The sequence below is a fragment of the Pleurodeles waltl genome, chromosome 3_1 (genome assembly GCF_031143425.1).
Source record: "Pleurodeles waltl isolate 20211129_DDA chromosome 3_1, aPleWal1.hap1.20221129, whole genome shotgun sequence".
NCBI lineage: Eukaryota > Metazoa > Chordata > Amphibia > Caudata > Salamandridae > Pleurodeles > Pleurodeles waltl.
This window is the reverse complement of record NC_090440.1, coordinates 3,341,883-3,369,340: the sequence shown is the minus strand read 5'-3', so window position 1 is coordinate 3,369,340 and position 27,458 is coordinate 3,341,883. Positions and strand designations below refer to the sequence as shown.

At 50.3% G+C, this 27,458-nt stretch overlaps 1 protein-coding gene across 1 annotated transcript in view; it reads left to right on the top strand.

Annotated features, from left to right (window-relative positions):
• The window catches only part of FNBP4 (formin binding protein 4), a 316,742-nt gene that overhangs the window by 96,050 nt on the left and 193,234 nt on the right, over nucleotides 1–27,458 (top strand). The window contains exon 9 of the mRNA XM_069221602.1: nucleotides 940–1,043. Within this exon, the coding sequence (XP_069077703.1) occupies nucleotides 940–1,043 (104 nt within the window). The remainder of the gene's footprint in view (nucleotides 1–939; nucleotides 1,044–27,458) is intronic.

Genomic DNA, 27,458 nt, shown 5'->3' with positions numbered 1-27,458 from the left:
GGGTTGTGTAGAATACAGGGGAATCTCGGAGATGCCCTCTGTGTGCATTTTACAATAAATCCAACCCTGGCCTTAGTGTGGGTGTATTGTGTTGAAACGTTTTGATACCAAACTTCCCAGTCTCCAGTGAAGCCATCATGGAGCTGTGGGGTTAGTAATGTCAAACTCCCAGCCTATGTACTTAATATGGCCCCACTGCACTTACAATGTCGAAGAATTGGCTCAGACACTGTAGGGGCATATTGCTCATGCAGCTATGCCCTCACCTGTGGTATAGTGCACCCTGCCTTAGGGCTGTAAGGCCTGCTAGAGGAGTGACATACCTATGCCACAGGCAGGGTTTTGTGGGCATGGCACCCTGCTAGGGGTGCCATGTTGACTTCTGGTATAGCAGCGTGCGTCTGCTTGACGAGGGCTCCCCTAGGGTGACACAACACATGCTGCAGCCTTTGAGGACCCTCGCTGGTCACAGAGACCTTAGTACCACTGATACATTTTCCACAGGACTCAATCTGTGTGCCAGGGGTGTACCAATGGGTGAACAAAGGTACAGTTTTAGGGAAAGAACAATGGTGCTGGGGCCTGGTTAGCAGGGTCCCAGCAGACACTTAGTCAAGTTGGCATTAGATATCAGGTAAAAAGGTGGTGAAGGGGGTACTTTCCTTCACAACTTACACTATAATAAGTTATGTGCACACAGTTGTATTAGGTAACACTACTCCCCCCCCCCCCCCCCCAATAGTACCTTCTCCGTGAAAACAAGAATGCTACTACAAGAACTAGCTGGGAGAGGGTGGTTAGTTTTCATCAGTCTGCCAGAGTCTATTCTGCGGGTGACCAGCTCAGTGTGGTGTTAGTGTGCAGCCACGGTGAAGCTGTGCCAAGCTTGTACCTAGCTCTTAGAGTTAGGAATGCTATTTATTTTGTTTCATCTTCTAGGGATTGCCTCAGAAGGTGCTGTGGAGATCGTCAAGAAAACGGAATTGGCTGCAGTGCATGAAAAGAGTGTTCTGCCAAAGCAAGAGGAAGACGTAGATCTGAAGGTAACAGCTCAGACTAATTAATATTAGTGTTCTTTTACCTACAGGAGCGATTGGTCGGATGAGAATATCTTATTGAAACAACTCCCTCTGTGTTGTGGTGGACATTATGTCAAGGGCGGAGACTTGCCATTTGTGTCACCGTCTGTGTGCATCGAGTTAGATCTGTGTGCATCGATCATGGCATCCAGCAGTCTGGGTTGAGTAAATGTTTGCTGCATGTGACTTCTTAAACAGAAGATTTGTCTAGGTAGAATTTTGATAAGTCTGTAGAAGACATGCCTGCCAATTGATACTAGCAAAAAATGTGGCACAAGGACTCCACCAGCAAGTCTTTGTGTAGTTTTTACAAGCAGCATTGTACAATGTCCATCACAGTACAGAAGCCACCAATGCAGGATCTAGAGACTGCAACCAAAATGATAGGCTCATCCCCAGTGTTTGCTAACCCTGTTTGCTACATTTAGTGCTGGTTTATTACCTCTAAGCACTGGGATACTGGCTTCCGGTGCCCAGTCTGTACTCTGACCTCTAAAGTAAGTATATTTAACTAATCCCGACTGCAAGATTTAGCCAGCCTAGAGGTTCCTAGTATATTGTAGTCGTGCCTGTGTACATGTCGCTAGTGGTCTGTAGCACAAACTGTGCCACATACAAAGCATCTCTTATGTCTACTGGTTTTGTCACAGGAGTTCCTCATTTTCGTAGGCACACTCTGTGCCCAGAGCTCCGCCCCAGGAAAGGGAGATTCTGACAGCGATGCACTGTGGGATTGTGTAGGAAGTTGGCTCTGTATGTGCTATTTCAAAGTAAGGAATAGCATGCACAGAGTCCAAGGGTTCCCCTTAGAGGTAAAATAGTGGTAAAAATAGATAATACTAATGCTCTATTTTGTGGTAGTGTGGTCGAGCAGTAGGCTTATCCAAGGAGTAGTGTTAAGCATTTGTTGCACATACACATAGACAATAAATGAGATACACACACTCAGAGACAAATCCAGCCAATAGGTTTTTGTATAGAAAAATATCTTTTCTTAGTTTATTTTAAGAACCACAGGTTCAAATTCTACCTGTAATATCTCATTCGAAAGGTATTGCAGGTAAGTACTTTAGGAACTTCAAATCATCAAAATTGCATGTATACTTTTCAAGTTATTCACAAATAGCTGTTTTAAAAGTGGACACTTAGTGCAATTTTCACAGTTCCTAGGGGAGGTAAGTATTTGTTAGGTTAACCAGGTAAGTAAGACACTTACAGGGCTTAGTTCTTGGTCCAAGGTAGCCCACCGTTGGGGGTTCAGAGCAACCCCAAAGTCACCACACCAGCAGCTCGGGGCCGGTCAGGTGCAGAGTTCAAAGTGGTGCCCAAAACGCATAGGCTAGAATGGAGAGAAGGGGGTGCCCCGGTTCCGGTCTGCTTGCAGGTAAGTACCCGCGTCTTCGGAGGGCAGACCAGAGGGGTTTTGTAGGGCACCGGGGGGGACACAAGCCCACACAGAAATTTCACCCTCAGCGGCGCGGGGGCGGCCGGGTGCAGTGTAGAAACAAGCGTCGGGTTCGCAATGTTAGTCTATGAGAGATCTCGGGATCTCTTCAGCGCTGCAGGCAGGCAAGGGGGGGGTTCCTCGGGGAAACCTCCACTTGGGCAAGGGAGAGGGACTCCTGGGGGTCACTTCTCCAGTGAAAGTCCGGTCCTTCAGGTCCTGGGGGCTGCGGGTGCAGGGTCTCTCCCAGGCGTCGGGACTTAGGATTCAAAGAGTCGCGGTCAGGGGAAGCCTCGGGATTCCCTCTGCAGGCGGCGCTGTGGGGGCTCAGGGGGGACAGGTTTTGGTACTCAGTCTTAGAGTAGTCCTGGGGTCCCTCCTGAGGTGTTGGATCGCCACCAGCCGAGTCGGGGTCGCCGGGTGCTGTGTTGCAAGTCTCACGCTTCTTGCGGGGAGCTTGCAGGGTTCTTTAAAGCTGCTGGAAACAAAGTTGCAGCTTTTCTTGGAGCAGGTCCGCTGTCCTCGGGAGTTTCTTGTCTTTTCGAAGCAGGGGCAGTCCTCAGAGGATGTCGAGGTCGCTGGTCCCTTTGGAAGGCGTCGCTGGAGCAGGGTCTTTGGAAGGCAGGAGACAGGCCGGTGAGTTTCTGGAGCCAAGGCAGTTGTCGTCTTCTGGTCTTCCTCTGCAGGGGTTTTCAGCTAGGCAGTCCTTCTTCTTGTAGTTGCAGGAATCTAATTTTCTAGTGTAGGAAGTTGGCTCTGTATGTGCTATTTCAAAGTAAGGAATAGCATGCACAGAGTCCAAGGGTTCCCCTTAGAGGTAAAATAGTGGTAAAAAATAGATAATACTAATGCTCTATTTTGTGGTAGTGTGGTCGAGCAGTAGGCTTATCCAAGGAGTAGTGTTAAGCATTTGTTGCACATACACAAGACAATAAATGAGGTACACACACTCAGAGACAAATCCAGCCAATAGGTTTTTATATAGAAAAATATCTTTTCTTAGTTTATTTTAAGAACCACAGGTTCAAATTCTACATGTAATATCTCATTCGAAAGGTATTGCAGGTAAGTACTTTAGGAACTTCAAATCATCAAAATTGCATGTATACTTTTCAAGTTATTCACAAATAGTTGTTTTAAAAGTGGACACTTAGTGCAATTTTCACAGTTCCTAGGGGAGGTAAGTTTTGGTTAGTTTTACCAGGTAAGTAAGACACTTACAGGGTTCAGTTCTTGGTCCAAGGTAGCCCACCGTTGGGGGTTCAGAGCAACCCCAAAGTCACCACACCAGCAGCGCAGGGCCGGTCAGGTGCAGAGTTCAAAGTGGTGCCCAAAACGCATAGGCTAGAATGGAGAGAAGGGGGTGCCCCGGTTCCGGTCTGCTTGCAGGTAAGTACCCGCGTCTTCGGAGGGCAGACCAGGGGGGTTTTGTAGGGCACCGGGGGGGACACAAGTCCACACAGAAATTTCACCCTCAGCAGCGCGGGGGCGGCCGGGTGCAGTGTAGAAACAAGCGTCGGGTTTGTAATGGAAGTCAATGGGAGATCTAGGGATCTCTTCAGCGCTGCAGGCAGGCAAGGGGGGGGTTCCTCGGGGAAACCTCCACTTGGGCAAGGGAGAGGGACTCCTGGGGGTCACTTCTCCAGTGAAAGTCCGGTCCTTCAGGTCCTGGGGGCTGCGGGTGCAGGGTCTCTCCCAGGCGTCGGGACTTTAGGTTCAAAGAGTCGCGGTCAGGGGAAGCCTCGGGATTCCCCTCTGCAGGCGGCGCTGTGGGGGCTCCGGGGGGACAGGTTTTTGTACTCACAGTCTTAGAGTAGTCCTGGGGTCCCTCCTGAGGTGTTGGATCGCCACCAGCCGAGTCGGGGTCGCCGGGTGCAGTGTTGCAAGTCTCACGCTTCTTGCGGGGAGCTTGCAGGGTTCTTTAAAGCTGCTGGAAACAAAGTTGCAGCTTTTCTTGGAGCAGGTCCGCTGTCCTCGGGAGTTTCTTGTCTTTTCGAAGCAGGGGCAGTCCTCAGAGGATGTCGAGGTCGCTGGTCCCTTTGGAAGGCGTCGCTGGAGCAGGATCTTTGGAAGGCAGGAGACAGGCCGGTGAGTTTCTGGAGCCAAGGCAGTTGTCGTCTTCTGGTCTTCCTCTGCAGGGGTTTTTCAGCTAGGCAGTCCTTCTTCTTGTCGTTGCAGGAATCTAATTTTCTAGGGTTCAGGGTAGCCCTTAAATACTAAATTTAAGGGCGTGTTTAGGTCTGGGGGGTTAGTAGCCAATGGCTACTAGCCCTGAGGGTGGGTACACCCTCTTTGTGCCTCCTCCCAAGGGGAGGGGGTCACAATCCTAACCCTATTGGGGGAATCCTCCATCTGCAAGATGGAGGATTTCTAAAAGTCAGAGTCACCTCAGCTCAGGACACCTTAGGGGCTGTCCTGACTGGCCAGTGACTCCTCCTTGTTGCTTTCTTTGTTCCCTCCAGCCTTGCCGCCAAAAGTGGGGGCCGTGGCCGGAGGGGGCGGGCAACTCCACTAAGCTGGAGTGCCCTGCTGGGCTGTGACAAAGGGGTGAGCCTTTGAGGCTCACCGCCAGGTGTCACAGCTCCTGCCTGGGGGAGGTGTTAGCATCTCCACCCAGTGCAGGCTTTGTTACTGGCCTCAGAGTGACAAAGGCACTCTCCCCATGGGGCCAGCAACATGTCTCTGGTGTGGCAGGCTGCTGGAACTAGTCAGCCTACACAGACAGTCGGTTAAGTTTCAGGGGGCACCTCTAAGGTGCCCTCTGTGGTGTATTTTACAATAAAATGTACACTGGCATCAGTGTGCATTTATTGTGCTGAGAAGTTTGATACCAAACTTCCCAGTTTTCAGTGTAGCCATTATGGTGCTGTGGAGTTCGTGTAAAACAGACTCCCAGACCATATACTCTTATGGCTACCCTGCACTTACAATGTCTAAGGTTTTGCTTAGACACTGTAGGGGCACAGTGCTCATGCACTGGTACCCTCACCTATGGTATAGTGCAACCCTGCCTTAGGGCTGTAAGGCCTGCTAGAGGGGTGTCTTACCTATACTGCATAGGCAGTGAGAGGCTGGCATGGCACCCTGAGGGGAGTGCCATGTCGACTTACTCATTTTGTTCTCACCAGCACACACAGGCTTGTAAGCAGTGTGTCTGTGCTGAGTGAGGGGTCTCTAGGGTGGCATAATACATGCTACAGCCCTTAGAAACCTTCCCTGGCATCAGGGCCCTTGGTACCAGAGGTACCAGTTACAAGGGACTTATCTGGATGCCAGGGTGTGCCAATTGTGGAAACAATGGTACATTTTAGGTGAAAGAACACTGGTGCTGGGGCCTGGTTAGCAGGGTCCCAGCACACTTCTCAGTCAAGTCAGCATCAGTATCAGGCAAAAAGTGGGGGGTAACTGCAACAGGGAGCCATTTCTTTACACAAGCCCCCCCCAGCCCACAGGCCAGGAGACTCAGCCCAAGCTGGGAGAGTCTTCCTAGTCTGTCAGGCGAGGAAGAGTAGGAGAAATAGGCTGGTTAGTTGCAGGGCCTACTCTGCCTTACATCCTTCTGTTCAGGTCATTCCCTTTGGGGAACTGACCCACTTCCACAGTGATAGGACCTAGTCTGAATTGCCTCTTGTCTGCTTCTTCAATGTCTCCACCCATTCTTTTTATTTTGGGTTTAGAGGTATCCACCTCTGCTAATCTTATCTTAGCCAGGGTCATCCCTAGCTTACCCAAAGAGGTTACCCAGAGCTGGAGTAACCCCACCATGACCAACAGGGTCAGGGGGCCTAACTTGCTATTTGGCATGGGGTCTGACCACCATGCCAAGGATAGTGCAGCCACAAAGGCTAACACCCAGCAGAGGCCACTGACAGCTGTCAGTGCCCAGAACCACACCTTTAGCTCTTCACCTAAAAGGGAAGGGGCTAAGTTACAGGCTTCTTTGGGTTCAGGTTGCCTGTCTGCTGTATTGGAGTGGGGGGTTACCACATCTTGTAGTAAACACCCTTCTTCCACTCTTTCTTCTGTTAGCTGAGGAGCCACCCACTCAGGTTTAACAGTTGCCTGACTAGCCAGGACTTCTTGTGGGTCAGGTTGGACTTTATCAGGGCCATTTTTGGAGTTCTCCCCTACTGGAGCAGAATCTCCTTGGCTTGCTGTAACCTTGGCTAAAGGTTGTCCACCCTTCCTACTCTGTTTTCTTTTCTTCTTCTTCTGGGGCCTGCTTGCATTTACTGCAGAGGCAGGACTTCCAGAATCCTTGGGAGAGGACTGGCACTGGACCAGTTCCTCTCTTGAGCTCTGACTAACCTCTGGGTAGTCATTTCCAAGGAGACAATCAAGGGGGAGGTCTGTACTGACTACTACCCTTCTCCAGCTAAGAGTGCCACCCACTTCTATGGGCACTAAAGCCACAGGCCTCTTAGTGACCCTGTCTAGGCTAACTCTTACCCTGGCAGTCTCACCTGGGATGTACTGGTTTGAGAGCACCAGCCTGTCATGCACAATAGTGTGACTGGCACAAGTGTCTCTCAGGGCAGTGGTTGGGATTCCATTCACCAGTAGGTGGTGGAAGTGTCGGCTTCCCTCTGGAATCTCCAACTCACCTGTTGGGCCCTGTTTCCAGTTGAAGGCTATGAAGACCTCCTCATCTGAGGAGTCATCCCCAATGGCTACACTGGTTACCCCAGGAATTTTGTTCTGGGGTTTGTTTTTGGGACAAGAAGTGTCCTTGGTGTGGTGCCCAGACTGTTTACAGTTGTGGCACCATGCCTTAGTGGCATCCCAGTTCTTACCCTGGTACCCACCTTTGTTTTGGGTTGTGTCCTGGGGCCCACCCACCTGTTCTGGTTTTTGGGGGCCTACAGAGGACTCTTTTTCTTGGTTCCTAGTGTTACCCACTTTCTCCTGGGGAGTTTTTGTAACCCCTTTCTTTTGGTCACCCCCAGTGGAAGTTTTGGTTACCCTAGTCTTGACCCAGTGGTCTGCCTTCTTTCCCAATTCTTGGGGAGAAATTGGACCTAGGTCTACCAGATACTGATGCAACTTTTCATTGAAGCAGTTACTTAAAATGTGTTCTTTCATAAACAAATTATAAAGCCCAACATAGTCACACACTTCATTTCCAGTTAACCAACCATCTAGTGTTTTTACTGAGTAGTCTACAAAATCAACCCAGGTCTGGCTCGAGGATTTTTGAGCCCCCCTGAATCTAATTCTATACTCCTCAGTGGAGAATCCAAAGCCCTCAATCAGGGTACCCTTCATGAGGTCATAAGATTCTGCATCTTGTCCAGAGAGTGTGAGGAGTCTATCCCTACACTTTCCTGTGAACATTTCCCAAAGGAGAGCACCCCAGTGAGATCTGTTCACTTTTCTGGTTACACAAGCCCTCTCAAAAGCTGTGAACCATTTGGTGATGTCATCACCATCTTCATATTTAGTTACAATCCCTTTGGGGATTTTCAACATGTCAGGAGAATCTCTGACCCTATTTATGTTGCTGCCACCATTGATGGGTCCTAGGCCCATCTCTTGTCTTTCCCTCTCTATGGCTAGGATCTGTCTTTCCAAAGCCAATCTTTTGGCCATCCTGGCTAACTGGATGTCCTCTTCACTGGAGTTATCCTCAGTGATTTCAGAGTTGTTGGTCCCTCCTGTGAGGGAACCAGCATCTCTGACTATTATTTGTGGAGTCAGGGCTTGAGAAGCCCTGCTCTCCCTAAGTAGGACTGGAGGGGGGGAATTTCCCTCCAAGTCACTATCTTCATCCTCTGAGTTGCCATCCTCAGAGGGGTTGGCCTTTTCAAACTCTGCCAAAAGCTCCTGGAGCTGTACTTTGGTAGGTTTGGGGCCCATTGCTATTTTCTTTAGTTTACAGAGTGACCTTAGCTCTCTCATCTGTAGATGGAGGTAAGGTGTGGTGTCGAGTTCCACCACATTCACATCTGTGCTAGACATTATGCTTCTAAAAGTCGGAATACTTTTTAAGAATCTACAACTGGTTCTAGAATCTAATTCAAACTTTTACAAACTTTTAAACTCTAAAAGAAATGCTAAACAGGATCTAACACAAGGCCCTAGCAGGTCTTTTAAGAATTTAGAAAACTTTTCAAATTGCAAAAATCAATTTCTAATGACAATTTTGGAATTTGTCGTGTGATCAGGTATTGGCTGAGTAGTCCAGCAAATGCAAAGTCTTGTACCCCACCGCTGATCCACCAATGTAGGAAGTTGGCTCTGTATGTGCTATTTCAAAGTAAGGAATAGCATGCACAGAGTCCAAGGGTTCCCCTTAGAGGTAAAATAGTGGTAAAAAATAGATAATACTAATGCTCTATTTTGTGGTAGTGTGGTCGAGCAGTAGGCTTATCCAAGGAGTAGTGTTAAGCATTTGTTGCACATACACAAGACAATAAATGAGGTACACACACTCAGAGACAAATCCAGCCAATAGGTTTTTATATAGAAAAATATCTTTTCTTAGTTTATTTTAAGAACCACAGGTTCAAATTCTACATGTAATATCTCATTCGAAAGGTATTGCAGGTAAGTACTTTAGGAACTTCAAATCATCAAAATTGCATGTATACTTTTCAAGTTATTCACAAATAGTTGTTTTAAAAGTGGACACTTAGTGCAATTTTCACAGTTCCTAGGGGAGGTAAGTTTTGGTTAGTTTTACCAGGTAAGTAAGACACTTACAGGGTTCAGTTCTTGGTCCAAGGTAGCCCACCGTTGGGGGTTCAGAGCAACCCCAAAGTCACCACACCAGCAGCGCAGGGCCGGTCAGGTGCAGAGTTCAAAGTGGTGCCCAAAACGCATAGGCTAGAATGGAGAGAAGGGGGTGCCCCGGTTCCGGTCTGCTTGCAGGTAAGTACCCGCGTCTTCGGAGGGCAGACCAGGGGGGTTTTGTAGGGCACCGGGGGGGACACAAGTCCACACAGAAATTTCACCCTCAGCAGCGCGGGGGCGGCCGGGTGCAGTGTAGAAACAAGCGTCGGGTTTGTAATGGAAGTCAATGGGAGATCTAGGGATCTCTTCAGCGCTGCAGGCAGGCAAGGGGGGGGTTCCTCGGGGAAACCTCCACTTGGGCAAGGGAGAGGGACTCCTGGGGGTCACTTCTCCAGTGAAAGTCCGGTCCTTCAGGTCCTGGGGGCTGCGGGTGCAGGGTCTCTCCCAGGCGTCGGGACTTTAGGTTCAAAGAGTCGCGGTCAGGGGAAGCCTCGGGATTCCCCTCTGCAGGCGGCGCTGTGGGGGCTCCGGGGGGACAGGTTTTTGTACTCACAGTCTTAGAGTAGTCCTGGGGTCCCTCCTGAGGTGTTGGATCGCCACCAGCCGAGTCGGGGTCGCCGGGTGCAGTGTTGCAAGTCTCACGCTTCTTGCGGGGAGCTTGCAGGGTTCTTTAAAGCTGCTGGAAACAAAGTTGCAGCTTTTCTTGGAGCAGGTCCGCTGTCCTCGGGAGTTTCTTGTCTTTTCGAAGCAGGGGCAGTCCTCAGAGGATGTCGAGGTCGCTGGTCCCTTTGGAAGGCGTCGCTGGAGCAGGATCTTTGGAAGGCAGGAGACAGGCCGGTGAGTTTCTGGAGCCAAGGCAGTTGTCGTCTTCTGGTCTTCCTCTGCAGGGGTTTTTCAGCTAGGCAGTCCTTCTTCTTGTCGTTGCAGGAATCTAATTTTCTAGGGTTCAGGGTAGCCCTTAAATACTAAATTTAAGGGCGTGTTTAGGTCTGGGGGGTTAGTAGCCAATGGCTACTAGCCCTGAGGGTGGGTACACCCTCTTTGTGCCTCCTCCCAAGGGGAGGGGGTCACAATCCTAACCCTATTGGGGGAATCCTCCATCTGCAAGATGGAGGATTTCTAAAAGTCAGAGTCACCTCAGCTCAGGACACCTTAGGGGCTGTCCTGACTGGCCAGTGACTCCTCCTTGTTGCTTTCTTTGTTCCCTCCAGCCTTGCCGCCAAAAGTGGGGGCCGTGGCCGGAGGGGGGCGGGCAACTCCACTAAGCTGGAGTGCCCTGCTGGGCTGTGACAAAGGGGTGAGCCTTTGAGGCTCACCGCCAGGTGTCACAGCTCCTGCCTGGGGGAGGTGTTAGCATCTCCACCCAGTGCAGGCTTTGTTACTGGCCTCAGAGTGACAAAGGCACTCTCCCCATGGGGCCAGCAACATGTCTCTGGTGTGGCAGGCTGCTGGAACTAGTCAGCCTACACAGACAGTCGGTTAAGTTTCAGGGGGCACCTCTAAGGTGCCCTCTGTGGTGTATTTTACAATAAAATGTACACTGGCATCAGTGTGCATTTATTGTGCTGAGAAGTTTGATACCAAACTGTAAAGAAATGGCTCCCTGTTGCAGTTACCCCCCCACTTTTTGCCTGATACTGATGCTGACTTGACTGAGAAGAGTGCTGGGACCCTGCTAACCAGGCCCCAGCACCAGTGTTCCTTCACCTAAAATGTACCATTGTATCCACAATTGGCACACCCCTGGCATTCAGATAAGTCCCTTGTAACTGGTACTTCTAGTACCAAGGGCCCTGATGCCAAGAAAGGTCTCTAAGGGCTGCAGCATGTCTTATGCCACCCTAGAGACCCCTCACTCAGCACAGACACACTGCTTACAAGCCTGTGTGTGCTAGTGAGAACAAAATGAGTAAGTCGACATGGCACTCCCCTCAGGGTGCCATGCCAGCCTCTCACTGCCTATGCAGTATAGGTAAGACACCCCTCTAGCAGGCCTTACAGCCCTAAGGCAGGGTGCACTATACCATAGGTGAGGGTACCAGTGCATGAGCACTGTGCCCCTACAGTGTCTAAGCAAAACCTTAGACATTGTAAGTGCAGGGTAGCCATAAGAGTATATGGTCTGGGAGTCTGTTTTACACGAACTCCACAGCACCATAATGGCTACACTGAAAACTGGGAAGTTTGGTATCAAACTTCTCAGCACAATAAATGCACACTGATGCCAGTGTACATTTTATTGTAAAATACACCACAGAGGGCACCTTAGAGGTGCCCCCTGAAACTTAACCAACTATCTGTGTAGGCTGACTGGTTCCAGCAGCCTGCCACACTAGAGACATGTTGCTGGCCCCATGGGGAGAGTGCCTTTGTCACTCTGAGGCCAGTAACAAAGCCTGCACTGGGTGGAGATGCTAACACCTCCCCCAGGCAGGAGCTGTAACACCTGGCGGTGAGCCTCAAAGGCTCACCCCTTTGTCACAGCCCAGCAGGGCACTCCAGCTTAGTGGAGTTGCCCGCCCCCCTCCGGCCACGGCCCCCACTTTTGGCGGCAAGGCTGGAGGGAACAAAGAAAGCAACAAGGAGGAGTCACTGGCCAGTCAGGACAGCCCCTAAGGTGTCCTGAGCTGAAGTGACTCTAACTTTTAGAAATCCTCCATCTTGCAGATGGAGGATTCCCCCAATAGGGTTAGGATTGTGACCCCCTCCCCTTGGGAGGAGGCACAAAGAGGGTGTACCCACCCTCAGGGCTAGTAGCCATTGGCTACTAACCCCCCAGACCTAAACACGCCCTTAAATTTAGTATTTAAGGGCTACCCTGAACCCTAGAAAATTAGATTCCTGCAACTACAAGAAGAAGGACTGCCTAGCTGAAACCCCTGCAGCGGAAGACCAGAAGACGACAACTGCCTTGGCTCCAGAAACTCACCGGCCTGTCTCCTGCCTTCCAAAGATCCTGCTCCAGCGACGCCTTCCAAAGGGACCAGCGACCTCGACATCCTCTGAGGACTGCCCCTGCTTCGAAAAGACAAGAAACTCCCGAGGACAGCGGACCTGCTCCAAGAAAAGCTGCAACTTTGTTTCCAGCAGCTTTAAAGAACTCTGCAAGCTCCCCGCAAGAAGCGTGAGACTTGCAACACTGCACCCGGCGACCCCGACTCGGCTGGTGGCGATCCAACCCCTCAGGAGGGACCCCAGGACTACTCTGATACTGTGAGTACCAAAACCTGTCCCCCCTGAGCCCCCACAGCGCCGCCTGCAGAGGGAATCCCGAGGCTTCCCCTGACCGCGACTCTTTGAATCTAAAGTCCCGACGCCTGGGAGAGACCCTGCACCCGCAGCCCCCAGGACCTGAAGGACCGGACTTTCACTGGAGAAGCGACCCCCAGGAGTCCCTCTCCCTTGCCCAAGTGGAGGTTTCCCCGAGGAACCCCCCCCTTGCCTGCCTGCAGCGCTGAAGAGATCCCGAGATCTCTCATAGACTAACATTGCGAACCCGACGCTTGTTTCTACACTGCACCCGGCCGCCCCCGCGCCGCTGAGGGTGAAATTTCTGTGTGGACTTGTGTCCCCCCCGGTGCCCTACAAAACCCCCCTGGTCTGCCCTCCGAAGACGCGGGTACTTACCTGCAAACAGACCGGAACCGGGGCACCCCCTTCTCTCCATTCTAGCCTAGGTGTTTTGGGCACCACTTTGAACTCTGCACCTGACCGGCCCTGAGCTGCTGGTGTGGTGACTTTGGGGTTGCTCTGAACCCCCAACGGTGGGCTACCTTGGACCAAGAACTGAACCCTGTAAGTGTCTTACTTACCTGGTAAAACTAACAAATACTTACCTCCCCTAGGAACTGTGAAAATTGCACTAAGTGTCCACTTTTAAAACAGCTATTTGTGAATAACTTGAAAAGTATACATGCAATTTTGATGATTTGAAGTTCCTAAAGTACTTACCTGCAATACCTTTCGAATGAGCTATTACATGTAGAATTTGAACCTGTGGTTCTTAAAATAAACTAAGAAAAGATATTTTTCTATATAAAAACCTATTGGCTGGATTTGTCTCTGAGTGTGTGTACCTCATTTATTGTCTATGTGTATGTACAACAAGTGCTTAACACTACTCCTTGGATAAGCCTACTGCTCGACCACACTACCACAAAATAGAGCATTAGTATTATCTATTTTTACCACTATTTTACCTCTAAGGGGAACCCTTGGACTCTGTGCATGCTATTCCTTACTTTGAAATAGCACATACAGAGCCAACTTCCTACATTGGTGGATCAGCGGTGGGGTACAAGACTTTGCATTTGCTGGACTACTCAGCCAATACCTGATCACACGACAAATTCCAAAATTGTCATTAGAAATTGATTTTTGCAATTTGAAAAGTTTTCTAAATTCTTAAAAGACCTGCTAGGGCCTTGTGTTAGATCCTGTTTAGCATTTCTTTTAGAGTTTAAAAGTTTGTAAAAGTTTGAATTAGATTCTAGAACCAGTTGTAGATTCTTAAAAAGTATTCCAACTTTTAGAAGCAAAATGTCTAGCACAGATGTGACTGTGGTGGAACTCGACACCACACCTTACCTCCATCTTAAGATGAGGGAGCTAAGGTCACTCTGTAAAATAAAGAAAATAACAATGGGCCCCAAACCTACCAAAATACAGCTCCAGGAGCTTTTGGCAGAGTTTGAAAAGGCCAACCCCTCTGAGGGTGGCAACTCAGAGGAAGAGGATAGTGACTTGGAGGACAATTCCCCCCTACCAGTCCTATCTAGGGAGAACAGGGTCCCTCAAACCCTGACTCCAAAAATAATAGTCAGAGATGCTGGTTCCCTCACAGGAGAGACCAACACCTCTGAAATCACTGAGGATAACCCCAGTGAAGAGGACATCCAGTTAGCCAGGATGGCCAAAAGATTGGCTTTGGAAAAGCAGCTCCTAGCCATAGAAAGGGAAAGAAAAGAGATGGGCCTAGGTCCCATCAATGGTGGCAGCAACTTAAATAGGGTCAGAGATTCTCCTGACATCCTAAAAATCCCCAAAGGGATTGTAACAAAATATGAAGATGGTGATGACATCACCAAATGGTTCACAGCTTTTGAGAGGGCTTGTGTAACCAGAAAAGTGAACAGATCTCACTGGGGTGCTCTCCTTTGGGAAATGTTCACTGGAAAGTGTAGGGATAGACTCCTCACACTCTCTGGAAAAGATGCAGAATCTTATGACCTCATGAAGGGTACCCTGATTGAGGGTTTTGGATTCTCCACTGAGGAGTATAGAATTAGGTTCAGGGGGGCTCAAAAATCCTCGAGCCAGACCTGGGTTGATTTTGTAGACTACTCAGTAAAAACACTAGATGGTTGGTTAACTGGAAATGAAGTGTGTGACTATGTTGGGCTTTATAATTTGTTTATGAAAGAACACATTTTAAGTAACTGCTTCAATGAAAAGTTGCATCAGTATCTGGTAGACCTAGGTCCAATTTCTCCCCAAGAATTGGGAAAGAAGGCAGACCACTGGGTCAAGACTAGGGTAACCAAAACTTCCACTGGGGGTGACCAAAAGAAAGGGGTTACAAAAACTCCCCAGGAGAAAGTGGGTGACACTAGAAACAAAGAAAAAGAGTCCTCTGTAGGCCCCCAAAAACCAGAACAGGTGGGTGGGCCCCAAGACACAACCCAAAACAAAGGTGGGTACCAGGGTAAGAACTGGGATGCCACTAAGGCATGGTGCCACAACTGTAAACAGTCTGGGCACCACACCAAGGACACTTCTTGTCCCAAAAACAAACCCCAGAACAAAATTCCAGGGGTAACCAGTGTAGCCATGGGAGGTGACTCCTCAGATGAGGAGGTCTTCATAGCCTTCAACTGGAAACAGGGCCCAACAGGTGAGTTGGAGATTCCAGAGGGAAGTAGACACTTCCACCACCTACTGGTGAATGGAATCCCAACCACTGCCCTGAGAGACACTTGTGCCAGTCACACTATTGTGCATGACAGGCTGGTGCTCTCAAACCAGTACATCCCAGGTGAGACTGCCAGGGTAAGAGTTAGCCTAGACAGGGTCACTAAGAGGCCTGTGGCTTTAGTGCCCATAGAAGTGGGTGGCACTCTTAGCTGGAGAAGGGTAGTAGTCAGTACAGACCTCCCCCTTGATTGTCTCCTTGGAAATGACTACCCAGAGGTTAGTCAGAGCCCAAGAGAGAAACTGGTCCAGTGCCAGTCCTCTCCCAAGGATTCTGGAAGTCCTGCCTCTGCAGTAAATGCAAGCAGGCCCCAGAAGAAGAAGAAAAGACAACAGAGTAGGAAGGGTGGACAACCTTTAGCCAAGGTTACAGCAAGCCAAGGAGATTCTGCTCCAGTAGGGGAGAACTCCAAAAATGGCCCTGATAAAGTCCAACCTGACCCACAAGAAGTCCTGGCTAGTCAGGCAACTGTTAAACCTGAGTGGGTGGCTCCTCAGCTAACAGAAGAAAGAGTGGAAGAAGGGTGTTTACTACAAGATGTGGTAACCCCCCACTCCAATACAGCAGACAGGCAACCTGAACCCAAAGAAGCCTGTAACTTAGCCCCTTCCCTTTTAGGTGAAGAGCTAAAGGTGTGGTTCTGGGCACTGACAGCTGTCAGTGGCCTCTGCTGGGTGTTAGCCTTTATGGCTGCACTATCCTTAGCATGGTGGTCTGACCCCATGCCAAATAGCAAGTTAGGCCCCCTGACCCTATTGGTCATGGTGGGGTTACTCCAGCTCTGGGTAACCTCTCTGGGTAAGCTAGGGGTAACCCTGGCCAAGATAAGATTAGCAGAGGTGGATACCTCTAAACCCAAAATAAAAAGAATGGGTGGAGACATTGAAGAGGCAGACAAGAGGCAATTCAGACTAGGTCCTATCACTGTGGAAGTGGGTCAGTTCCCCAAAGGGAATGACCTGAACAGAAGGATGTAAGGCAGAGTAGGCCCTGCAACTAACCAGCCTATTTCTCCTACTCTTCCTCGCCTGACAGACTAGGAAGACTCTCCCAGCTTGGGCTGAGTCTCCTGGCCTGTGGGCTGGGGGGGGCTTGTGTAAAGAAATGGCTCCCTGTTGCAGTTACCCCCCCACTTTTTGCCTGATACTGATGCTGACTTGACTGAGAAGAGTGCTGGGACCCTGCTAACCAGGCCCCAGCACCAGTGTTCCTTCACCTAAAATGTACCATTGTATCCACAATTGGCACACCCTGGCATTCAGATAAGTCCCTTGTAACTGGTACTTCTAGTACCAAGGGCCCTGATGCCAAGAAAGGTCTCTAAGGGCTGCAGCATGTCTTATGCCACCCTAGAGACCCCTCACTCAGCACAGACACACTGCTTACAAGCCTGTGTGTGCTAGTGAGAACAAAATGAGTAAGTCGACATGGCACTCCCCTCAGGGTGCCATGCCAGCCTCTCACTGCCTATGCAGTATAGGTAAGACACCCCTCTAGCAGGCCTTACAGCCCTAAGGCAGGGTGCACTATACCATAGGTGAGGGTACCAGTGCATGAGCACTGTGCCCCTACAGTGTCTAAGCAAAACCTTAGACATTGTAAGTGCAGGGTAGCCATAAGAGTATATGGTCTGGGAGTCTGTTTTACACGAACTCCACAGCACCATAATGGCTACACTGAAAACTGGGAAGTTTGGTATCAAACTTCTCAGCACAATAAATGCACACTGATGCCAGTGTACATTTTATTGTAAAATACACCACAGAGGGCACCTTAGAGGTGCCCCCTGAAACTTAACCAACTATCTGTGTAGGCTGACTGGTTCCAGCAGCCTGCCACACTAGAGACATGTTGCTGGCCCCATGGGGAGAGTGCCTTTGTCACTCTGAGGCCAGTAACAAAGCCTGCACTGGGTGGAGATGCTAACACCTCCCCCAGGCAGGAGCTGTAACACCTGGCGGTGAGCCTCAAAGGCTCACCCCTTTGTCACAGCCCAGCAGGGCACTCCAGCTTAGTGGAGTTGCCCGCCCCCTCCGGCCACGGCCCCCACTTTTGGCGGCAAGGCTGGAGGGAACAAAGAAAGCAACAAGGAGGAGTCACTGGCCAGTCAGGACAGCCCCTAAGGTGTCCTGAGCTGAAGTGACTCTAACTTTTAGAAATCCTCCATCTTGCAGATGGAGGATTCCCCCAATAGGGTTAGGATTGTGACCCCCTCCCCTTGGGAGGAGGCACAAAGAGGGTGTACCCACCCTCAGGGCTAGTAGCCATTGGCTACTAACCCCCCAGACCTAAACACGCCCTTAAATTTAGTATTTAAGGGCTACCCTGAACCCTAGAAAATTAGATTCCTGCAACTACAAGAAGAAGGACTGCCTAGCTGAAACCCCTGCAGCGGAAGACCAGAAGACGACAACTGCCTTGGCTCCAGAAACTCACCGGCCTGTCTCCTGCCTTCCAAAGATCCTGCTCCAGCGACGCCTTCCAAAGGGACCAGCGACCTCGACATCCTCTGAGGACTGCCCCTGCTTCGAAAAGACAAGAAACTCCCGAGGACAGCGGACCTGCTCCAAGAAAAGCTGCAACTTTGTTTCCAGCAGCTTTAAAGAACTCTGCAAGCTCCCCGCAAGAAGCGTGAGACTTGCAACACTGCACCCGGCGACCCCGACTCGGCTGGTGGCGATCCAACCCCTCAGGAGGGACCCCAGGACTACTCTGATACTGTGAGTACCAAAACCTGTCCCCCCTGAGCCCCCACAGCGCCGCCTGCAGAGGGAATCCCGAGGCTTCCCCTGACCGCGACTCTTTGAATCTAAAGTCCCGACGCCTGGGAGAGACCCTGCACCCGCAGCCCCCAGGACCTGAAGGACCGGACTTTCACTGGAGAAGCGACCCCCAGGAGTCCCTCTCCCTTGCCCAAGTGGAGGTTTCCCCGAGGAACCCCCCCCTTGCCTGCCTGCAGCGCTGAAGAGATCCCGAGATCTCTCATAGACTAACATTGCGAACCCGACGCTTGTTTCTACACTGCACCCGGCCGCCCCCGCGCCGCTGAGGGTGAAATTTCTGTGTGGACTTGTGTCCCCCCCGGTGCCCTACAAAACCCCCCTGGTCTGCCCTCCGAAGACGCGGGTACTTACCTGCAAACAGACCGGAACCGGGGCACCCCCTTCTCTCCATTCTAGCCTAGGTGTTTTGGGCACCACTTTGAACTCTGCACCTGACCGGCCCTGAGCTGCTGGTGTGGTGACTTTGGGGTTGCTCTGAACCCCCAACGGTGGGCTACCTTGGACCAAGAACTGAACCCTGTAAGTGTCTTACTTACCTGGTAAAACTAACAAATACTTACCTCCCCTAGGAACTGTGAAAATTGCACTAAGTGTCCACTTTTAAAACAGCTATTTGTGAATAACTTGAAAAGTATACATGCAATTTTGATGATTTGAAGTTCCTAAAGTACTTACCTGCAATACCTTTCGAATGAGCTATTACATGTAGAATTTGAACCTGTGGTTCTTAAAATAAACTAAGAAAAGATATTTTTCTATATAAAAACCTATTGGCTGGATTTGTCTCTGAGTGTGTGTACCTCATTTATTGTCTATGTGTATGTACAACAAGTGCTTAACACTACTCCTTGGATAAGCCTACTGCTCGACCACACTACCACAAAATAGAGCATTAGTATTATCTATTTTTACCACTATTTTACCTCTAAGGGGAACCCTTGGACTCTGTGCATGCTATTCCTTACTTTGAAATAGCACATACAGAGCCAACTTCCTACACAAACTTCCCAGTTTTCAGTGTAGCCATTATGGTGCTGTGGAGTTCGTGTAAAACAGACTCCCAGACCATATACTCTTATGGCTACCCTGCACTTACAATGTCTAAGGTTTTGCTTAGACACTGTAGGGGCACAGTGCTCATGCACTGGTACCCTCACCTATGGTATAGTGCACCCTGCCTTAGGGCTGTAAGGCCTGCTAGAGGGGTGTCTTACCTATACTGCATAGGCAGTGAGAGGCTGGCATGGCACCCTGAGGGGAGTGCCATGTCGACTTACTCATTTTGTTCTCACCAGCACACACAGGCTTGTAAGCAGTGTGTCTGTGCTGAGTGAGGGGTCTCTAGGGTGGCATAATACATGCTACAGCCCTTAGAAACCTTCCCTGGCATCAGGGCCCTTGGTACCAGAGGTACCAGTTACAAGGGACTTATCTGGATGCCAGGGTGTGCCAATTGTGGAAACAATGGTACATTTTAGGTGAAAGAACACTGGTGCTGGGGCCTGGTTAGCAGGGTCCCAGCACACTTCTCAGTCAAGTCAGCATCAGTATCAGGCAAAAAGTGGGGGGTAACTGCAACAGGGAGCCATTTCTTTACATCTAGGGTTCAGGGTAGCCCTTAAATACTAAATTTAAGGGCGTGTTTAGGTCTGGGGGGTTAGTAGCCAATGGCTACTAGCCCTGAGGGTGGGTACACCCTCTTTGTGCCTCCTCCCAAGGGGAGGGGGTCACAATCCTAACCCTATTGGGGGAATCCTCCATCTGCAAGATGGAGGATTTCTAAAAGTTAGTCACCTCAGCTCAGGACACCTTAGGGGCTGTCCTGACTGGCCAGTGACTCCTCCTTGTTATTCTCATTATTTTCTCCGGCCTTGCCGCCAAAAGTGGAGGCCGGGCCGGAGGGGGCGGGCAACTCCACTAGCTGGAGTGTCCTGCGGTGCTGTGACAAAGGGGTGAGCCTTTGAGGCTCACCGCCAGGTGTTACAGCTCCTGCCTGGGGGAGGTGTTAGCATCTCCACCCAGTGCAGGCTTTGTTACTGGCCTCAGAGTGACAAAGGCACTCTCCCCATGGGGCCAGCAACATGTCTCTAGTGTGGCAGGCTGCTGGAACTAGTCAGCCTACACAGATAGTCGGTTAAGTTTCAGGGGGCACCTCTAAGGTGCCCTCTGGGGTGTATTTTGCAATAAAATGTACACTGGCATCAGTGTGCATTTATTGTGCTGAGAAGTTTGATACCAAACTTCCCAGTTTTCAGTGTAGCCATTATGGTGCTGTGGAGTTCGTGTTTGACAAACTCCCAGACCATATACTCTTATGGCTACCCTGCACTTACAATGTCTAAGGTTTTGTTTAGACACTGTAGGGGTACCATGCTCATGCACTGGTACCCTCACCTATGGTATAGTGCACCCTGCCTTAGGGCTGTAAGGCCTGCTAGAGGGGTGTCTTACCTATACTGCATAGGCAGTGAGAGGCTGGCATGGCACCCTGAGGGGAGTGCCATGTCGACTTACTCGTTTTGTCCTCACTAGCACACACAAGCTGGCAAGCAGTGTGTCTGTGCTGAGTGAGAGGTCTCCAGAGTGGCATAAGACATGCTGCAGCCCTTAGAGACCTTCCTTGGCATCAGGGCCCTTGGTACTAGAAGTACCAGTTACAAGGGACTTATCTGGATGCCAGGGTCTGCCAATTGTGGATACAAAAGTACAGGTTAGGGAAAGAACACTGGTGCTGGGGCCTGGTTAGCAGGCCTCAGCACACTTTCAATTGTAAACATAGCATCAGCAAAGGCAAAAAGTCAGGGGGCAACCATGCCAAGGAGGCATTTCCTTACAGATTGTTTAGTACCAAACTGCCAGGAAAAGGTGTGGGTTGGGTACTCGTGGGAATTGTACTTGTGTTGCTCAGGAAATCTACTCCAGCCCCAAGCTAGTGTTGGGCATAAAGGTAACGCCTCTGGCTGCCTTATTCAGAATTCTGCAGGACCTGTGGACGCCAGAAGTACTGCACCTGCTGACCCAATGGCCTGCAGGTCAGAAGGCTGAGTCTGCACCCACTTGAACGTAGGGCGGAAGTGTTGGCTCTGGGGGCTTTTGGGCCCTCCTCCTGTTTTAGCTTCGGAAACACAAGCTACAAGAAGCCTGCAACAAAGAGCCCAGCTGACTAGGTCCAACTAGATTTGCCCTGGACCCTCCCGTGGCTTCTAGGAAATTGTATCCTAAGTCACTGAGTGATGCCTAAAAGGGCCTTGACTCTTGGCTGATGTGTACTCTTTCCCCCAAAACTTTGCAAACGTGGATTCTTAAACTATTTGTAGGAAGTTGGCTCTGTATGTGCTATTTCAAAGTAAGGAATAGCATGCACAGAGTCCAAGGGTTCCCCTTAGAGGTAAAATAGTGGTAAAAAGAGATAATACTAATGCTCTATTTTGTGGTAGTGTGGTCGAGCAGTAGGCTTATCCAGGGAGTAGTGTTAAGCATTTGTTGTACATACACATAGACAATAAATGAGGTACACACACTCAGAGACAAATCCAGCCAATAGGTTTTATATAGAAAAATATCTTTTCTTAGTTTATTTTAAGAACCACAGGTTCAAATTCTACATGTAATATCTCATTCGAAAGGTATTGCAGGTAAGTACTTTAGGAACTTCAAATCATCAAAATTGCATGTATACTTTTCAAGTTATTGACAAATAGCTGTTTTAAAAGTGGACACTTAGTGCAATTTTCACAGTTCCTGGGGGAGGTAAGTTTTTGTTAGTTTTACCAGGTAAGTAGGACACTTACAGGGTTCAGTTCTTGGTCCAAGGTAGCCCACCGTTGGGGGTTCAGAGCAACCCCAAAGTCACCACACCAGCAGCTCAGGGCCGGTCAGGTGCAGAGTTCAAAGTGGTGCCCAAAACACATAGGCTAGAATGGAGAGAAGGGGGTGCCCCGGTTCCGGTCTGCTTGCAGGTAAGTACCCGCGTCTTCGGAGGGCAGACCAGGGGGGTTTTGTAGGGCACCGGGGGGGACACAAGTCCACACAGAAATTTCACCCTCAGCAGCGCGGGGGCGGCCGGGTGCAGTGTAGAAACAAGCGTCGGGTTTGTAATGGAAGTCAATGGGAGATCTAGGGATCTCTTCAGCGCTGCAGGCAGACAAGGGGGGGGTTCCTCGGGGAAACCTCCACTTGGGCAAGGGAGAGGGACTCCTGGGGGTCACTTCTCCAGTGAAAGTCCGGTCCTTCAGGTCCTGGGGGCTGCGGGTGCAGGGTCTCTCCCAGGTGTCGGGACTTAGGATTCAAAGAGTCGCGGTCAGGGGAAGCCTCGGGATTCCCTCTGCAGGCGGCGCTGTGGGGGCTCAGGGGGGACAGGTTTTTGTACTCACAGTCTTAGAGTAGTCCTGGGGTCCCTCCTGAGGTGTTGGATCGCCACCAGCCGAGTCGGGGTCGCCGGGTGCAGTGTTGCAAGTCTCACGCTTCTTGCGGGGAGCTTGCAGGGTTCTTTAAAGCTGCTGGAAACAAAGTTGCAGCTTTTCTTGGAGCAGGTCCGCTGTCCTCGGGAGTTTCTTGTCTTTTCGAAGCAGGGGCAGTCCTCAGAGGATGTCGAGGTCGCTGGTCCCTTTGGAAGGCGTCGCTGGAGCAGGATCTTTGGAAGGCAGGAGACAGGCCGGTGAGTTTCTGGAGCCAAGGCAGTTGTCGTCTTCTGGTCTTCCTCTGCAGGGGTTTTCAGCTAGGCAGTCCTTCTTCTTGTAGTTGCAGGAATCTAATTTTCTAGGGTTCAGGGTAGCCCTTAAATACTAAATTTAAGGGCGTGTTTAGGTCTGGGGGGTTAGTAGCCAATGGCTACTAGCCCTGAGGGTGGGTACACCCTCTTTGTGCCTCCTCCCAAGGGGAGGGGGTCACAATCCTAACCCTATTGGGGGAATCCTCCATCTGCAAGATGGAGGATTTCTAAAAGTTAGTCACTTCAGCTCAGGACACCTTAGGGGCTGTCCTGACTGGCCAGTGACTCCTCCTTGTTTTTCTCATTATTTTCTCCGGCCTTGCCGCCAAAAGTGGGGCCTGGCCGGAGGGGGGCGGGCAACTCCACTAGCTGGAGTGTCCTGCTGGGTTGGCACAAAGGAGGTGAGCCTTTGAGGCTCACCGCCAGGTGTGACAATTCCTGCCTGGGGGAGGTGTTAGCATCTCCACCCAGTGCAGGCTTTGTTACTGGCCTCAGAGTGACAAAGGCACTCTCCCCATGGGGCCAGCAACATGTCTCGGTTTGTGGCAGGCTGCTAAAACTAGTCAGCCTACACAGATAGTTGGTTAAGTTTCAGGGGGCACCTCTAAGGTGCCCTCTGGGGTGTATTTTACAATAAAATGTACACTGGCATCAGTGTGCATTTATTGTGCTGAGAAGTTTGATACCAAACTTCCCAGTTTTCAGTGTAGCCATTATGGTGCTGTGGAGTTCGTGTTTGACGGACTCCCAGACCATATACTCTTATGGCTACCCTGCACTTACAATGTCTAAGGTTTTGTTTAGACACTGTAGGGGTACCATGCTCATGCACTGGTACCCTCACCTATGGTATAGTGCACCCTGCCTTAGGGCTGTAAGGCCTGCTAGAGGGGTGTCTTACCTATACTGCATAGGCAGTGAGTGGCTGGCATGGCACCCTGAGGGGAGTGCCATGTCGACTTACTCGTTTTGTCCTCACTAGCACACACAAGCTGGCAAGCAGAGTGTCTGTGCTGAGTGAGAGGTCTCCAGGGTGGCATAAGACATGCTGCAGCCCTTAGAGACCTTCCTTGGCATCAGGGCCCTTGGTACTAGAAGTACCAGTTACAAGGGACTTATCTGGATGCCAGGGTCTGCCAATTGTGGATACAAAAGTACAGGTTAGGGAAAGAACACTGGTGCTGGGGCCTGGTTAGCAGGCCTCAGCACACTTTCAATTGTAAACATAGCATCAGCAAAGGCAAAAAGTCAGGGGGCAACCATGCCAAGGAGGCATTTCCTTACACTATTTCTGAACGTTTTTTCTTTTTTTATAAAAGAACCAAAGTCTTCCAAGGGACCTCTGCTCAAGTGCAGCCACCGTGGTTGCATCGGGGGTCTGATTCACCTTGCTTGTTTGTCCTGCTGAAAACGGCTCCTTCTTAAATAGTTTCTTAGTACTAATGTAGAGGATTTTGCATGGACCAATGCCAAGCAGCACCCCACCGTCATGAAGCCCTCTGTCTGATCTAGCTGACACCTCGCTCTGCCGATAGGGAAATTCAACCTGAAAAGGTAAGTCGCAAGGTAAACTTTTCACCAGGAAGGATCTGGTCCCTGTAGCTAACCCGCACTCCATTGCAGTCAGTCTTAAATGTTGACTTAGACCCATTCTATCACGTCCATATACCTGTGGTTGGGGCTTTGTGCTTTTTGACACTAGAAAATACATACATCTCAGGTTCCCTTCTTCAGGTATGTCATTCTGGTTTCCGTTAGTACTATATTTTTATATTCAATTTGTATAAATTGGGGTAGGATTTTTGTGTTGGAGTTTCGACTTTACTGTTTTTGTATTAATAAATGCTTTGCACTAGTTTATCCTTTGAGTTAAGCCAGACTGCTCTGAACCACAACTGCCCAGGAGTGAGCTGAGCTTCAAATGAAAGGGACGAACTGTACCGGACACAGAGCAGGCTCACTTCAGTGATGTCTCAAATGCCCCATCTGGTATTCCACATTTTAACAATGGATGATAATTGTGGACAGTACAACCCTCTGAATGACCTGAAGTACCAGAAATGAGAGAAGTGTACAGATGCCCTTGTAAGGAAATGCCTCCGTGGCATGGTTACTGTAAGGAAATGCCTCCTTGGCATGGTTGCCCCCTGACTTTTTGCCTTTGCTGATGCTATGTTTACAATTGAAAGTGTGCTGAGGCCTGCTAACCAGGCCCCAGCACCAGTGTTCTTTCCCTAACCTGTACTTTTGTATCCACAATTGGCAGACCCTGGCATCCAGATAAGTCCCTTGTAACTGGTACTTCTAGTACCAAGGGCCCTGATGCCAAGGAAGGTCTCTAAGGGCTGCAGCATGTCTTATGCCACCCTGGAGACCTCTCACTCAGCACAGACACACTGCTTGCCAGCTTGTGTGTGCTAGTGAGGACAAAACGAGTAAGTCGACATGGCACTCCCCTCAGGGTGCCATGCCAGCCTCTCACTGCCTATGCAGTATAGGTAAGACACCCCTCTAGCAGGCCTTACAGCCCTAAGGCAGGGTGCACTATACCATAGGTGAGGGTACCAGTGCATGAGCATGGTACCCCTACAGTGTCTAAACAAAACCTTAGACATTGTAAGTGCAGGGTAGCCATAAGAGTATATGGTCTGGGAGTCTGTCAAACACGAACTCCACAGCACCATAATGGCTACACTGAAAACTGGGAAGTTTGGTATCAAACTTCTCAGCACAATAAATGCACACTGATGGCAGTGTACATTTTATTGTAAAATACACCACAGAGGGCACCTTAGAGGTGCCCCCTGAAACTTAACCGACTGTCTGTGTAGGCTGACTAGTTCTAGCAGCCTGCCACACACCGAGACATGTTGCTGGCCCCATGGGGAGAGTGCCTTTGTCACTCTGAGGCCAGTAACAAAGCCTGCACTGGGTGGAGATGCTAACACCTCCCCCAGGCAGGAATTGTCACACCTGGCGGTGAGCCTCAAAGGCTCACCTCCTTTGTGCCAACCCAGCAGGACACTCCAGCTAGTGGAGTTGCCCGCCCCCTCCGGCCAGGCCCCCACTTTTGGCGGCAAGGCCGGAGAAAATAATGAGAAAAACAAGGAGGAGTCACTGGCCAGTCAGGACAGCCCCTAAGGTGTCCTGAGCTGAGGTGACTCTAACTTTTAGAAATCCTCCATCTTGCAGATGGAGGATTCCCCCAATAGGGTTAGGATTGTGACCCCCTCCCCTTGGGAGGGGGCACAAAGAGGGTGTACCCACCCTCAGGGCTAGTAGCCATTGGCTACTAACCCCCCAGACCTAAACACGCCCTTAAATTTAGTATTTAAGGACTACCCTGAACCCTAGAAAATTAGATTCCTGCAACTACAAGAAGAAGGACTGCCCAGCTGAAAACCCCTGCAGCGGAAGACCAGAAGACGACAACTGCCTTGGCCCCAGAAACTCACCGGCCTGTCTCCTGCCTTCCAAAGATCCTGCTCCAGCGACGCCTTCCGAAGGGACCAGCGACCTCGACATCCTCTGAGGACTGCCCCTGCTTCGAAAAGACAAGAAACTCCCGAGGACAGCGGACCTGCTCCAAGAAAAGCTGCAACTTTGTTCCAGCAGCTTTAAAGAACCCTGCAAGCTCCCCGCAAGAAGCGTGAGACTTGCAACACTGCACCCGGCGACCCCGACTCGGCTGGTGGCGATCCAACACCTCAGGAGGGACCCCAGGACTACTCTGATACTGTGAGTACCAAAACCTGTCCCCCCTGAGCCCCCACAGCGCCGCCTGCAGAGGGAATCCCGAGGCTTCCCCTGACCGCGACTCTTTGAACCTAAAGTCCCGACGCCTGGGAGAGACCCTGCACCCGCAGCCCCCAGGACCTGAAGGACCGGACTTTCACTGGAGAAGTGACCCCCAGGAGTCCCTCTCCCTTGCCCAAGTGGAGGTTTCCCCGAGGAACCCCCCCCCTTGCCTGCCTGCAGCGCTGAAGAGATCCCGAGATCTCTCATAGACTAACATTGCGAACCCGACGCTTGTTTCTACACTGCACCCGGCCGCCCCCGCGCCGCTGAGGGTGAAATTTCTGTGTGGACTTGTGTCCCCCCCCCGGTGCCCTACAAAACCCCCCTGGTCTGCCCTCCGAAGGCGCGGGTACTTACCTGCAAGCAGACCGGAACCGGGGCACCCCCCTTCTCTCCATTCTAGCCTATGTGTTTTGGGCACCACTTTGAACTCTGCACCTGACCGGCCCTGAGCTGCTGGTGTGGTGACTTTGGGGTTGCTCTGAACCCCCAACGGTGGGCTACCTTGGACCAAGAACTGAACCCTGTAAGTGTCTTACTTACCTGGTAAAACTAACAAATACTTACCTCCCCTAGGAACTGTGAAAATTGCACTAAGTGTCCACTTTTAAAACAGCTATTTGTGAATAACTTGAAAAGTATACATGCAATTTTGATGATTTGAAGTTCCTAAAGTACTTACCTGCAATACCTTTCGAATGAGATATTACATGTAGAATTTGAACCTGTGGTTCTTAAAATAAACTAAGAAAAGATATTTTTCTATATAAAAACCTATTGGCTGGATTTGTCTCTGAGTGTGTGTACCTCATTTATTGTCTGTGTATGTACAACAAATGCTTAACACTACTCCCTGGATAAGCCTACTGCTCGACCACACTACCACAAAATAGAGCATTAGTATTATCTCTTTTTGCCACTATCTTACCTCTAAGGGGAA